Below are 13,763 nucleotides of genomic sequence, written 5' to 3' on the forward strand. Positions count from 1 at the left end.
GATCTGTAGTAACTATGTTTGGCTAACTATAGGTTGACAAGATGTATGAAGAGACCAGTACTTTGAATTAAACCCATCTTCAAGGTCGGGTCAGTTACTGAGAAGAGGGATGCCCAATGAACTATAGTTGGTAACTTTGGGGAAGTCCAGGAAGAGCATGACTTCATAGAGGTATGACACCAACAAATGGGAATTCAGGCAGGCATTTATTTTCAGGGTGGATAATGTAAGGGAAAACTCAAGAGAGTCTTGTAGGTTATCAAAATCAGGAATGTGGAAATGTGAGTGCAAATATGGAAGTGAGGTTTGGCTTGGCTTGTATTCTCAGTGTGGGAAAATGGCAAGAATGAGGCGTGGCCCTTATGATTGAGGGATAATGTGTGGCAAAACTGGTTCTTGAACACAGGAAAAAGGCAGATTCCAATTCCCAGAATTAGAGTACAAGCTGGTAACCAGTCTTTAAGAGCAAGGCAGGAACTTGAGCCTGAGAACTGAGGCCCAGATCATAGCTAGGTTAACAGTAAGCCTGACTTGATGCTAAATCTCCAAGGATTTGTCTAAAACCCATTAAATTCCTACCTAAGTTTAAAATTAGTCTCAACTGTTAGGACATGGTTGACCTTGAAATGTGGATCAAATTATCTTACCTATAAGGAAAAGAAAGAGGCAGAGGCTGGATTATCACAGAGCACTTTACACTCTAGCCTTTACCTACAATAATTGTGTTTCCCTTTGAAGGATTTTAAAATATCAGGATTTTCTAGTAGTATGTATTCATGTGTAGAATGTGTAAAATTAACCTCTGGGTTTTATGTTAGTGTGGCTAGTCCTAGACAATTTAGTGCAGTCTTCTGTTTTCATTGCTTCATCTTGGAAAAAGTTGAATTTCTTTTTTTATTGGTAATGCCTGTTTACTTTGTCACTAATGCCTGTTTAGTATATATGTATTTTATGATAATTTTAATTTATCTCTACTTTAGATTGAATATATTGTTTCTAAACATTTGTTCTTTAGAAAGAGCAAAATGTGTTCATAGATAATTGTAGTCTTTAACAGAAAAATTTTGCAACTCTTTATTTTTTAATTCCATAAATATAGTCACCAGTATTTTATGGTTATTTTAGTCCTCATGTTTCTCTAGTTATTTTATATTCAGTGTTTTTCTAATGTCTTTGTAGAACTAGGAAAATAATTCTTTTACTAGACTCCCTAAGCAATAAGTTTTCCACTGTTTCCTGATATTTAGCTATACCACCAAGTATAGTATCTGTATGTAGTCTACAATATTAACACCACATATATATTCAGGCATACCAAGTCTAGAATACTTCTTTTGTTCTTAATGTTTGATAACTACCATGTTTGATAACAGTACCATCAGACCCAGGCAAGAGAGAAACTTGATCCGGGCTCTGCACTTTAGAGGACCCTGTACATCACAAACAAATAAAATAAAATGTATTTAAAAAACACATGATTTTCCCATCACTCAGGATTTAGCACTTAGCATTGGCATTGTATGACCTGTAATCCTAGACATCCATTCTTGTTATTACGTATTAGTTACCTATTGCTATGTAACAGATTGCTCCATGTTAGCGGTGTAAAACAGTAATAATAAATATATATTATTTCTTATAGTTTCTGTGGGTCAGGAATTTGGGAGTGGCTTATTTGGGTGGGTCTAGCTTAGGGTTTCATATGAGGTTACAGTCAAGATTTTGGGCAAGACTGCAGTCATCTGAAGGCTTGACTGGGACTGATCTGCTATTAAGGTGGCTCACTTACTGGCTGGTGGGAAGTCTCATTTCCTTCCCATGGGGAACTCTCCACATGGCAACTTGAGTGTCTTCACAGCATGGTTTTGGCTTCCACCAGACCAAGTGGTCCATGGGAGCAAAGTGAAAGGTATAGTGCCTTTTATGACCTAGCCTAAGAATTCACATTCTGTTACTTCTATATTCTGTTAGTCACATAGGCCAGCCAGGAGTCAAAATGGGGGGACACTACACAAGGGCATTAATACCAGGTAGTGAGAATCATGAGGGTCCATCTTTGAGGCTGGCTACGAAAGTATTTTAATAATGTTCAAGGCTCAGAGAAATTCTTCTCCACATCTCTTGCTTATAACCTCACATCTGAATACCATGAAGTTTTGTAGCTGGTACCACTGCCAACATTAGAGACGGAAACTGCTTGAGATTGCGATGAAGACTGAGCAGGCAGTAGAAGCACTTCGGTTAAGGAAAGATGAATTTACTTATCTAATTCTCCTTTTAGTATGAATGCAATAGGCTCTTGTATAATGAAGTACTGCTTCAAGTAATGCAAACCTTCTATTTTCTTGCCTCTCTTTGTGTTCTGATTTTTGGTTTCAGAGGTAGTAGAACTAGTGCAATATTTGCAATAGCTGAGACTGAGAAATTCCCAGAGACTGAGAAACATTTTGTATTATTAAACAATTCATATTACTCTTAAATTTTGTATATCATAGGTATAGAAACAAAATTCATGAAGCATGATAAAAATTGTTTATGTTGGCAGCTAGATGGATAGGAAATGATAGAATTATGCAGTTTTAAAAAGATATTTAATTAGATTACAGTAAAAATTTTTAAGTAAATATAAATTTTTAAATTTATTTAACTGATATTGATTATTCATGGATTACAATTTTCAATAGAGAATTAAAAGCAGTAGAAAATCTTCAAAAATATTATTTACTTAAAATTTTAAAATCTAGAAACAGTGTGAGAAGTCTTACATTGAGCATTACCACATAGTAAATTGTACAAATAGGACTTTATTTAAAGTAGTTTTAATTACCAATTGTATTAGTTTTCTATCTGTTGTTACATAACAAATACCACAAACTTAGAAGCTTAAAATACACCCATTAATAAATCTCATAGTTTTCATCAGTCAGCAGTCCAGATACTACTTAACTAGGTCTTCTCCAGTCAAAGTGTCAGCTGCTGCATTATCATCTGGACGCTTGACTGGGGAAGAGTTCACTTCCAAGCTCATTTCAGGTTGTGAGAAGAATTCATTTCCTTGAAGTTGTAGAACTAAGAGACCCTGGCTCTTTGCTGGTTTTTGGCTATTGCCCAACTTCAGGTCCTATGGACTGTCCACAGTTCCTAGAGGTCATTCACAGTTCCCTGTTGTGTGGGCCTCTCCAACACAGCTGCTTATTTCATCAAACTCAGGAAGACTCTAGCTCCAGGCTGCTAAGATGGACTTTTATATAGTACAACATAATCACATCATTGGCATACCATCACCTTTGCTCTATTCTATTTGTTAGAAGAAGCAAGTCATAGTCCCACCACACACAAATGGAGGGTATCATACAAAGATTGGGCAACAGGAAGTAGGAATCATTAAGAGTCACCTCAAAATCTGTCCACTACATTGATCAAACAGTGGAAATGAGCAAGAAAATTATTCATAACTTGAAGAGATCAAGTGAAATCCCTGAAATGTCATATTCTTTACAAAATAAAATTTTACAACTGATCAAAACAATGAAAATGTAAAAAAGAGAATTATGTTCACAGAAGTAACAATGCAACTCTGGCATGCCATTTATTTACTTGTTTATTTGTTTGTTATTGAAGTATAGTTGACACAACATACAGTGTTGCGTTAGTTTCAGGTTTATAGCAAAGTGAATCAGTTATACGTACACATATATCCACTCTTTCTTAGATGTAATGGCCCATATAGGCCATTACATAGTATTGAGTAGAGTTCCCTGTGCTATACAGTAGGTCTTTATTAATGATTTTATATATAGTAGTGTGTATATGTCAGTCCCAATCTCCCAATTTATCCCTCCCCTCCCTTTTTCCACTGGTAACCATAAGTTTGTTTTCTATATCTGTAACTTGATTTCTGTTTTGTAAATAAGTTCATTTGTACCATTTTCTTAGATTTCACATATAAGTGATATCATGATATTTGTCTTTCTCTGACTTACTTCTCTCAGTATGACAGAGAAGATGATTATTACATTCATGAAATTGGCAAGTTGGGCAAAAAGGGCAAAAACTCAAGCTTTCCTATGAATGATTATCCTGGAAAATGGCCATTATATCCTTTGGTAGTAGGAGGATGTTTCTAAGAGAACACAGTTTGATTAAATTAGGGGTTATAATTTTCCACTAAGTAAATATGAGAGAAAATTTAGTATTTCATTTTGCAACAAATTCTTTCAAGTGGAGAAAGAAATTGTAGAAACTGTGTCTTTTGTATTCTAAGTTAGAAGGCAGAGTGTTTTGTCACTACTGTTCCATATTTCACAACCAGTCTTTAAGATCATTTTTTTTTACAGTGAAGATATATGGTTGCAAATACTTAGGTTTATTTTATTAAAGGATTTCAGAGCTTTACCTGCAGTAAAAAAAAAAAAAAAAATGCATATAGTTGCCAAAATTGAAATAACAACTGAATAACACTGTACAAGCAGTGACATATTTAACAATATAAAACATTGGCATGATTTCCTTCAAAAGAAAATATATGTCCAATATGTAGCCACATATAATGATGCTTTTTATGGCATTAACTGTACTATATTTCATGAAACAAGAATATGTAGGAATTATTTCAAATATTGATGACACAATAGTCAACATGTAAGATGGGTTAAAACAAAAAGATATCTCTATCTAGAATAGAGAGTTAAAAATGAACTGCTTAATGAGTAGTAAAGTGAGAAGAGAAATAATACATAAAAAATTTTAAAGTAGGTGTATTCTCAGTTCAACTAAATTGTTTCAGGGGCAAAGTGAAGTTGAACAGCTAATATTTATTATATGTATTATTGAACTACCAAAAGAATAGGAAGTTGAAATCAATAAGTGCTTATTTCATTGTTTTCATGCTGGTTGTAGAAAATACAGGCTTTGTGATAAGTGGAGAACTAATCACAGTTCTTGCCCTTCTCCTAGCAGGGAGAAATCACTAGTTCTGTGGGACGCTGAACTGGAAAGCAGCTCCTCCCACTGGATGAGGGTGGGGGGCCAGTCGGTCCCAAAGAGCACATCCTCTAGGCAATCCTGAGTGAGTCCCCAAAGATGTTTTCAGCAATCCCACTCCTTGTCCAGACCAACTGTTTCCTTGTTTTTTGAGAAAAACTTTATTAAGATGTAATGTACATACCATAAAATTCACCCCTTTAAAGTGTACAATTCAGTGGTTATTAGTATATTCATAGACTTGTGCAGCCATTGCACTAATTTTAGAACATTTTCATCACCTCAGAAAGAAACCCAATATTGTAAGCAGTCACTCTCCAGCTCTTCACCACATCACCAGGCCTCGGCAACCACTAATCTACTTTCTACCTCCATAGATTTGCCTATTTTGAACATTTCACATTAATGGAATCATGCAGTATGTCCCCCATTCTTTATTATTTCACTGGGGTTTCTGGAAAACCTACTTATGATCCATCTAAAAAGTCAATCATCTCTTATGTTTCAGATTTATTACAGTATTTTTCTTCTACTTTTTCCATTACCTGTGTATCATAAATACTTTCAAATACCCATAATAATTCATACTGTATGGAATGATGTATTGCAGATTTGTGAGCTTATTGTCAACAGGATTTGACTTCCAAGGACAATGAGAGCAAAATGCCTGCCTGAATTTCAACTGACTTTGAAGGGGGTATGGCTGCAATATGTTTGACTATACAGATGGTTTTTGCATTATCCTCTGATTACAGAATAAGAGAAACCACTCCTACGAGTTAACTATGTCTTAGAAACGTCATATCTTTTCTTCCATTGTTAAACCATCTTTTCAGCTTAGCCCATTCGTGTTTATACTAGTGAACCAGTGATTTTTGGCAATCTGTTAAACACATAATATTTAATACTGGCTTGCCTAAATAAAAGATTATAAGAATCTAATAATGTACTTTATTTTGTTAGCCTTATAAGTTTTTAAAAATGAGTGTTGTCAAAGTGTTCATAATAAGTATTATAAAGAATTTTGTAAAGTAGCCTTTTAAAAAGGGAGCTTTGAAGTTGATAAACTCAATGGTAAATCTCTAGAGAAAATCTTTGAGTATATAAAGCAAGAGTAACTGAGTAATTGAGTTATTTTACAATAGAATTTATAATGAGGAAGTGTGTTAATTTCCTGTCCTTCACAGTTTTACTGTGTAGAATTCTCAATAGACCTTTGGGAAGCTTATATTTCAATCGCACTTTTGTATTTTATATTTTGTATAAATTTTGTATTTACAATATTTATGTGCATTTTCCCTTTTCTTAAATGATGTTTTTACATGTTGTATCTTGGAATGATGAGTTAAAGTATTCAATATAGCATAGTAGAACAAGCACTGACTCTGCAATCAGACTGCCTGCATTCAAAGCTCAGTCCCACCCAACGCTAGTGGATGCAAGTGATTTAACCTCTCTGGGCTTTAACTTCCTCAACTATGAAGTGAGGATGTTAGTACTCATTGATTTGACCTACTGTGAAGATGAAATGAAGTAGTGCATATATAATAATGTGTATAAAGCCTTTAGCCAAGGTAAGTGTTCTAAGCACATGCTAAATATTAATAGTCATTTCATTCTCTGTGGTGTGTGTATAGGAACAGCATGAAGTAGTGGACAAAACTAATGGATTGGTCAGCTGGAAATCTTGGTTCTGTTTCCTCTCATTCAGTGATTCTTTACATAATGGATAACAAATTTCTATTTTCTGCAGCTTAGCTTTCTGTATATATTGAGTGGCATGTAAAATAATTTTATAAACTATAGAAATAGTGTACTTAAAATCAATTAAGTGTTATGCAAAACAAATACACATTTTTGTTGCACTATAATTTATAGGTTAGGAAATAAATATTTCCTATTACTAAGTTCCTTATCAGAAAACGCAGCAAGAATGAATTCTTTATCTATTTTGGCTGTAATAGCATTTCTTTCTTTTTTCTTTGGGCCAGGGTTTTCCAGGTGACTTTGGAGACAGAGGCCCTGCAGGTCCTGATGGCAGTCCTGTGAGTAAATTGTGATGGTCCACCCTCGCAGTCTAACATCACTCAAGACTTCATAGCAACTGTACTTGCCATTCTCATTACCACATTCCTGACAAGCACTCTTGGCCAGACAGTTTTGATACCACTGAGCACATTCCACTTTGTGCTTTTACAGCATGGGAAATAAGACAGAAGTGTTATAAATTCTGTCTTGAGAGATAATCATTAAAATTATTTTGACCATGTTAAACATGACTGATTATTTAAAATATTTGAAGTATACAATCACGATACTGACTTGTATATTTGTGGGGAGGGGCATGGGGAAAAAAGCCTTTCATGTACATCAAGGTACTAACAAGCCTCATGTAAAAATTGTGCATTTGGTGATTGCTCTTTTGGATTCAAACCTGTCATTGATCTACCTTACTTTTCAGTATTTTATAGAGAAGTCTTTGGGGGGGATTGTTTAGATATCTATGTTCAGATTAGGAAGTTAAAATTCTAAAATTAGTTTAATTATATTATCAAAGGATGATGATGGAATGCTGTTTTTTGACACTAGGCAGAAATGTCTTTACTTTTTGCCCTCAAAAAATGGCTATCCCCCAATATATGTCATGTACACATTGTTTTCATAAGATTTTTAAGGTGAATTAGAATCAACTACTAAATCCTTGGATCATAAATTAGGAATAGTTCCTATATTTAGGCTATGTAAATTATTAGCATTTATGCTTAAAATAAAGTGTTTGAAAATAGTTTCTTTTTTATTTTTTTCTAAATTATAACTGTATTAGCTTATTCAGTGAATTTAGCAAAAGTTTTATTTGTTATAAGGCTTGGAAGATAAAATAAGAGTAGAACTGATTTCCAAACAAATTGTTAAAAAGTTGAATTATGTCTTAAGTAGAATGTTTACCATCTTATTCTTGCCCATGATTCTGGGGAGCTTCCCATTTCAGGCATAATAAAGTAAAGCATTATTTACATTTTTTCTTTAATACCATTTATGTCCTTGCATACCTAGTGTGAAGCCATCTTATTTAATGTTTTGTCAGTTAAATATACATGAAGTTTGTTAGGGTTGGACTCCTAACAATATTTAAAAATTTTCTCTTTGAAGTCTGCTGTTTATATTTAAAATATAATACTTCTGGAAGAGCATTTGGAGTCTTCTTTAGAATGTAAGAATAAATTGGATATTTTCAGTTTATTGGTTTATTATTCTCTATATTTTATACTGTACCTTTGTTTCAAAACAGAATTTGAAATGCAAAAATAAAGGGAGGGTGTATTCTTATACTTTGTACCCTGTAAATGATGTAACTCTGACATGGAGTAGAGTAGGAATTATCACAAAGACTGTAATGATGAGTTTAAGACTGTCACAAAGACCCATCATGAATCAACTGGAAAAATTAATATAGATAATTTTAAATCTCATACAAATAATTTAACAAGGTTGGTAATTTCTTACATTTGTATAGTGCTTTAAGAAAATTTTCAAAAGCTCATATATATATATATATATATATATATATATATATATATATTAGAGTTTTAATTACAGTTTTAATTCTATACAAAATGAAAACAATATTACTATTTCAGTTTCATAAATGAGAAATTTAGAAAATTTAAATAATGTACTTCAAAAGAGCTGATAAGTGTTTTAAATCATCTGAAAATGTTCTCACCTGACATGCTGACCACTTGTCTTTTCATACTACATATAGGCTAATTATGTATAATGCTGATTATTAATGGGATTTACTTCCTTTATTAGGTACATAGGAGACACAGAGAAATCTATATCCTAGGCTAGGTGGTAGTCCTAGTATCTAAAAGCATGAAGCCAGGGCCACTTTTAAAGAATATAAGCTGCCACCAGAGGTTTGCACTTCTTAGGAGGATGCATAAGAGTAGGGAAGTTGCAGAAGTTAGCTGAAAGAAGGTAAATTTTGATATATTTTTTCCTAGAAATTTTTGTCTTCATCTTTAGAAAATACCCTTAGTAGTTTGGAATCATATTTAACCAATTTTGCACATTTCTCTTACTTAGGGACTTGTAGGTAGCATTGGTCCTCCGGGATTTCCTGGGCTTAGAGTGAGTATCAGATATCATCCTTCTTATCAAATATTTTTGTGTGTATTTATATTTGTTAGATGTGTTTTTAAAACTTTACAAAAATGAAAAGTTTTAGTGTCATTGTTGAATATCAACCTTGCTCACATGTATTTTCCCACCAGATATGCAAATTAGACCAGTAGTATGAATTTAAAAATTAATTATACTTTAGGATACACTGAAATAACAAATTTCTACAGGTTGATGTGTATGTGTATTTGTCTTAAGGATACTTAATCAAGACTCAGTTTCTCCAGAAGTGTAAGATGTAGAATAGCCACTTCTTTCCTTTGAGACAGTCTTTCATACCATCTGGTCTAGAGAGTCAGATAGGTCTAAACAAAAGCACATGATAACAGTAGGCTTTATGAAATAAAATTGAATAAATGGTTAGGAAAACCATCCTGGACAAAAGGTAGGAGCTGGACTTCACCATTGCCATTAATCATTTTAATACCTAACTTATTTATTGTACTTAAAAAAAGTGACTATATTATTTGTTCACTTAATCAGTTTTTATACAGTGAATTCAACTCTTGAGTTTCTGATGTCAGCAAAGTACAGTTTAATAAAAGCAATTAAAAGCAATTCTGTGGAGGCCAAAACAATGTAGTCCAAATATGTAGCTCTCTGATAAATTTTTGACTATTCATTGGAGTGAACAGACTGTTACTTTTGATATATCTTCATAAATATATTTCTCTCATCCAAGCTTCTGGTTCATGACAGGAAATAAATTATAGATATTTTAGATAAATTTAGAGCCATATGCTTTAACATTGAGCTAGCTAAAGGTGAGATTGACATACTTTAATGAAATGTAAGGAGCCTAATGAAAATAGAATCTTTAAACTATTTCTGTTCATCTAAAAGTAGGGTATGACCATTGGCAGAGGTAGGATTTTCTTTAAAAATCAATTTAGGGCTTCCCTGGTGGCGCAGTGGTTGAGAATCTGCCTGCCAGTGCAGGGGACACGGGTTCAAGCCCTGGTCCAGGAAGATTCCACATGCCACGGAGCAACTAAGCCCGTGTGCCACAACTACTGAGCCTGCGCTCTAGAGCCCACAGGCCACAACTACTGATCCTGCGTGCCACAATTACTGAAACCCATGCACCTAGAGCCAGTGCTCCACAGCAAGAGAAGCCACCACAATGAGAAGCCCACACACCGCAACGAAGAGTAGCCCCCACTCACCGCAACTAGAGAAAGCCCGCGCACAGCAACAAGACCCAACGCAGCCATAAATAAATAATAAATTAATAAATTAATTTAAAAGAATCAATTTAGAGCTTGCTCTATTATGTGAAGTAGGTAATTAAGACTCTAGAGTTTTGTGCCATAAATTATAGCTACGGTATTTTTAGCTTGAACTTGAACACAGGTCCTCTGACTCCAAATTTAATGTTGTTTCCCCACCTTAACTGCCCCAAGTCAGAAGGTGGCACCTTGGCCGAAGGAATAAATCAGGAGTTCATTTATTGGAACTATGGTAAAAATCAGCATAACAAGTTTTAACTTGCCCATTTGAGATGGCAAGAATATAGAATTAAGAGTTAAGGAACCTGAGTAAGTCTAGGACATTTAAAGTTTTCTCTTTCATAATAATATTGGTATAGTAATTATAATAAAATCAGTAATAACAGCTCACTTTCATTTAGTATTTTCTATATGCTAGTCACATGGGTTAGGTCATTTAATTCTCAAAACAACCTAAGACCACTTAGCTTATAAACGTTGAGCCCGGATTTGAAGCCAGATGACATACATCCAGAGTCCAAAATTCTCTCTATTGTGCTATACCACCTCCTTAAAACTTACAATACCTTAACAGGTATACTATCTCTCTTAAGAGATTTCTTTAGATGTCATGAGAAGCTCTATGTGAAGGTGGAACCCAAAGAACCAATTTTTTTTTCTCTGAACTTAGAATAGGGCTAAACCTGTAAGTGGTGGTCACCGGTCCTGTCAGTGGGGAGAGACAGGAAGTAGGGGAAGGGAATTGGACTCCAGAGATACTCTTTGTGCATTCTTGATTTAACCTATTAGCATTAAATTGGTTAGCTCCAAAGTTTCTGTTATTATGCTTAAGATCAAGACCAAAATTCTTAACATGGTGGCTCTTATCTGCATCTTGAGAACATACTCTGTGCACTAGCAAAGCTGTTCATTCTCAGATGTCATGCAGCCTCCCTACTACATGGCCTTTGCACTTGTTTGTCTACCTGAAACACTTTACCTTTACTTTTCTGCCTAATATTTAACTCTTACTCATCTTTCAGTGCCAGGACTTAAAACAGTGCCTGACACATAATAATGCTCAGTAACAATGGGCTTTCTGTCCTTTCCCTTTCTCCACTCACTCTTCGGTAGGTGCGCAGAGATTCTACAGAAATGAAAATGGCTAATGACACTAACAGTCATTTTTGTAGTCATCATCTCTTCTGCAGTGATGTAGATGGTACTTTATACATTTCAAAGTACTTTCACATATGTATCTCATTTGTAAAGTAGATAGAGCATGTATTATTACTTCCTCTATTCTACATTTATTAAAAATTTTAATCAAAACAATGTGAGCACCTACTGTGTATCAAATGCTGAATTAGATGCTAGACCTAAAATTACAAACAAATTAGGATTCCTGTTTTTGGCAGCTTTATAATCTAATGGCAATATCATGCAATATGATTACTGTTATAATGGACTAAAGTAAAGCCACTGAGAATGGAGCAATTTGTGTTATCGCCGAAAGTCAGAATAGGCTTCACAAAGGAGATGTCTTTTAAGCTGTTCTGAAGATTATATATGAGTGGTGGTGGACTGGAAAAGGGAAAACGGCTCTTAGGCAGAAGAACGCTGTATTCAAATGCACAGAAGAGGGGGAAACTGGAATGTTTGGGAAATGAAGAGAGGAGTAGCAGGATGGCAGCCTAGGAAGTATGAGGTGATGGGAGCAGAATGGAAGGAGGTGAGGTTTTGTAGACACTTGAGAAAGATTATGTGAACTTTTGTGTTTCCTAGTAAACAGTTTATCTGTTTGCCCAGAACTACAGTCTCCGCTTTATCTCTCAGGTGTTCCCTTCCAGCAGGTATAGTTTCTGACAAGAGATGATACTGCTTTCTTTAAATTATTTTTTCCATGCAGTTGATTCTTATTGTCATTTGGTTTCTTAATTAGTGGCAGTGATTATCGCCTGTGAGTGGGTGGGAATGGTTGAAAAGCCCAATATGGAATTCAGTCTTTTCCACGATGTGTTCACTCATGAACTGTGATTGGCCAGTGGCTGCTGTTTTGCACAAAGAACCTCTCCTTGGGTCTCTCTGTTTCTTTGACTGACTTTGACTCAAAAGTTCTCTGTTAGTTGTCACTGTGTGGGAGGCTTTTTTGCCTCTGTTGCTATATCCCTGACACCCTCAGCTAAACTCTTATGCATGAAATTATTCCTTCTGTCTATTCCATCTTCTTATGGAAGAGAAGTGTGGTAGGTAGGTAGTGCTGAAGGACTTTCAGGTTATCTTTGTGGAACTGAAAACAGCTATTAACCTATCATGGATCACTTTCAGAGGGCTATAGTTTTTTAGGAGTAGGATTTTCCATGCAACTTGTGACATGCCACAAAATGTCTTATGTTTCTTAGAAGTCTCTATACCCATACCATTTTACTTTCTAATTCTTCACTTTTCTAAGTCTTTTATAATGAATAATTTTTTATTTAATAGATCTTTCTTGGAGTATAATTGCTTCACAATACTGTGTTAGTTTCTGTTGTACAACAAAGTGAATCAGCCATATGCATACACATGTCCCCATATCCCCTCCCTCTTGAGCCTCCCTCCCATCCTCCCTATCCCACCCCTCTAGGTGGTCACAAAGCACCGAGCTGATCTCCCTGTGCAATGCTGCTGCTTCCCACTAGCTATCTATTTTACATTTGGGAGTGTGTATATGTTGATGCTATACTCACTTCGCCCCAGCTTCTCCCTCCCGCTCCATGTCCTCAAGTCCATTCTCTATCTCTACATCTTTATTCCTGCCCTGCCACTATGTGCATGAATACCATTTTTTAATTTTTAGATTCCATATATATGCATTAGCATACGGTATTTGTTTTTCTCTTTCTGACTTCACTCTGTATGACAGACTCTAGGTCCATCCACCTCGCTACAAAACACTCAATTTCGTTTCTTTTTATGGCTGAATAATATTCCATTGTATATATGTGCCACATCTTTATCCATTCATCTGTTGATAGACATTTAGGTTGATTCCATGTCCTGGCTATTGTAAACAGTGCTGCAATGAACACTGGGGTGCATGTCTCTTTTTGAATTATGGTTTCCTCAGGGTATATGCCCAGTAGTGGGATTGCTGGGTCATATGATAGTTCTATTTTTTGTTTTTATTTTTTAACATCTTTTAGAGTATAATTGCCTTACAATGGTGTGTCAGTTTCTGCTTTTTTTTTTCTTTTTTTTTTTCTTTATTTATTATTTATGGGTGTGTTGGGTCTTCGTTTCTGTGCGAGGGCTTTCTCTAGTTGCGGCAAGCGGGGGCCACTCTTCATTGCGGTGCGCGGGCCTCTCATTATCGCAGCCTCTCTTCTTGCGGAGCACAGGCTCCAG

At 35.1% G+C, this 13,763-nt stretch overlaps 1 protein-coding gene across 7 annotated transcripts in view; it reads left to right on the top strand.

Annotated features, from left to right (window-relative positions):
• Positions 1–13,763, top strand: part of COL24A1 (collagen type XXIV alpha 1 chain) — a 408,506-nt gene that overhangs the window by 115,740 nt on the left and 279,003 nt on the right. For all 7 annotated transcript variants that reach the window (XM_082409988.1, XM_082409993.1, XM_082409994.1 and 4 more), the window contains 2 exons: positions 6,975–7,028; positions 9,073–9,117. In XM_082409988.1, coding sequence (XP_082266114.1) covers positions 6,975–7,028; positions 9,073–9,117 — 99 coding nt within the window. The remainder of the gene's footprint in view (positions 1–6,974; positions 7,029–9,072; positions 9,118–13,763) is intronic.

Source organism: Balaenoptera physalus (assembly GCF_965194825.1).
Source record: "Balaenoptera physalus genome assembly, chromosome: 1".
Taxonomy (NCBI): Eukaryota; Metazoa; Chordata; class Mammalia; order Artiodactyla; family Balaenopteridae; genus Balaenoptera; species Balaenoptera physalus.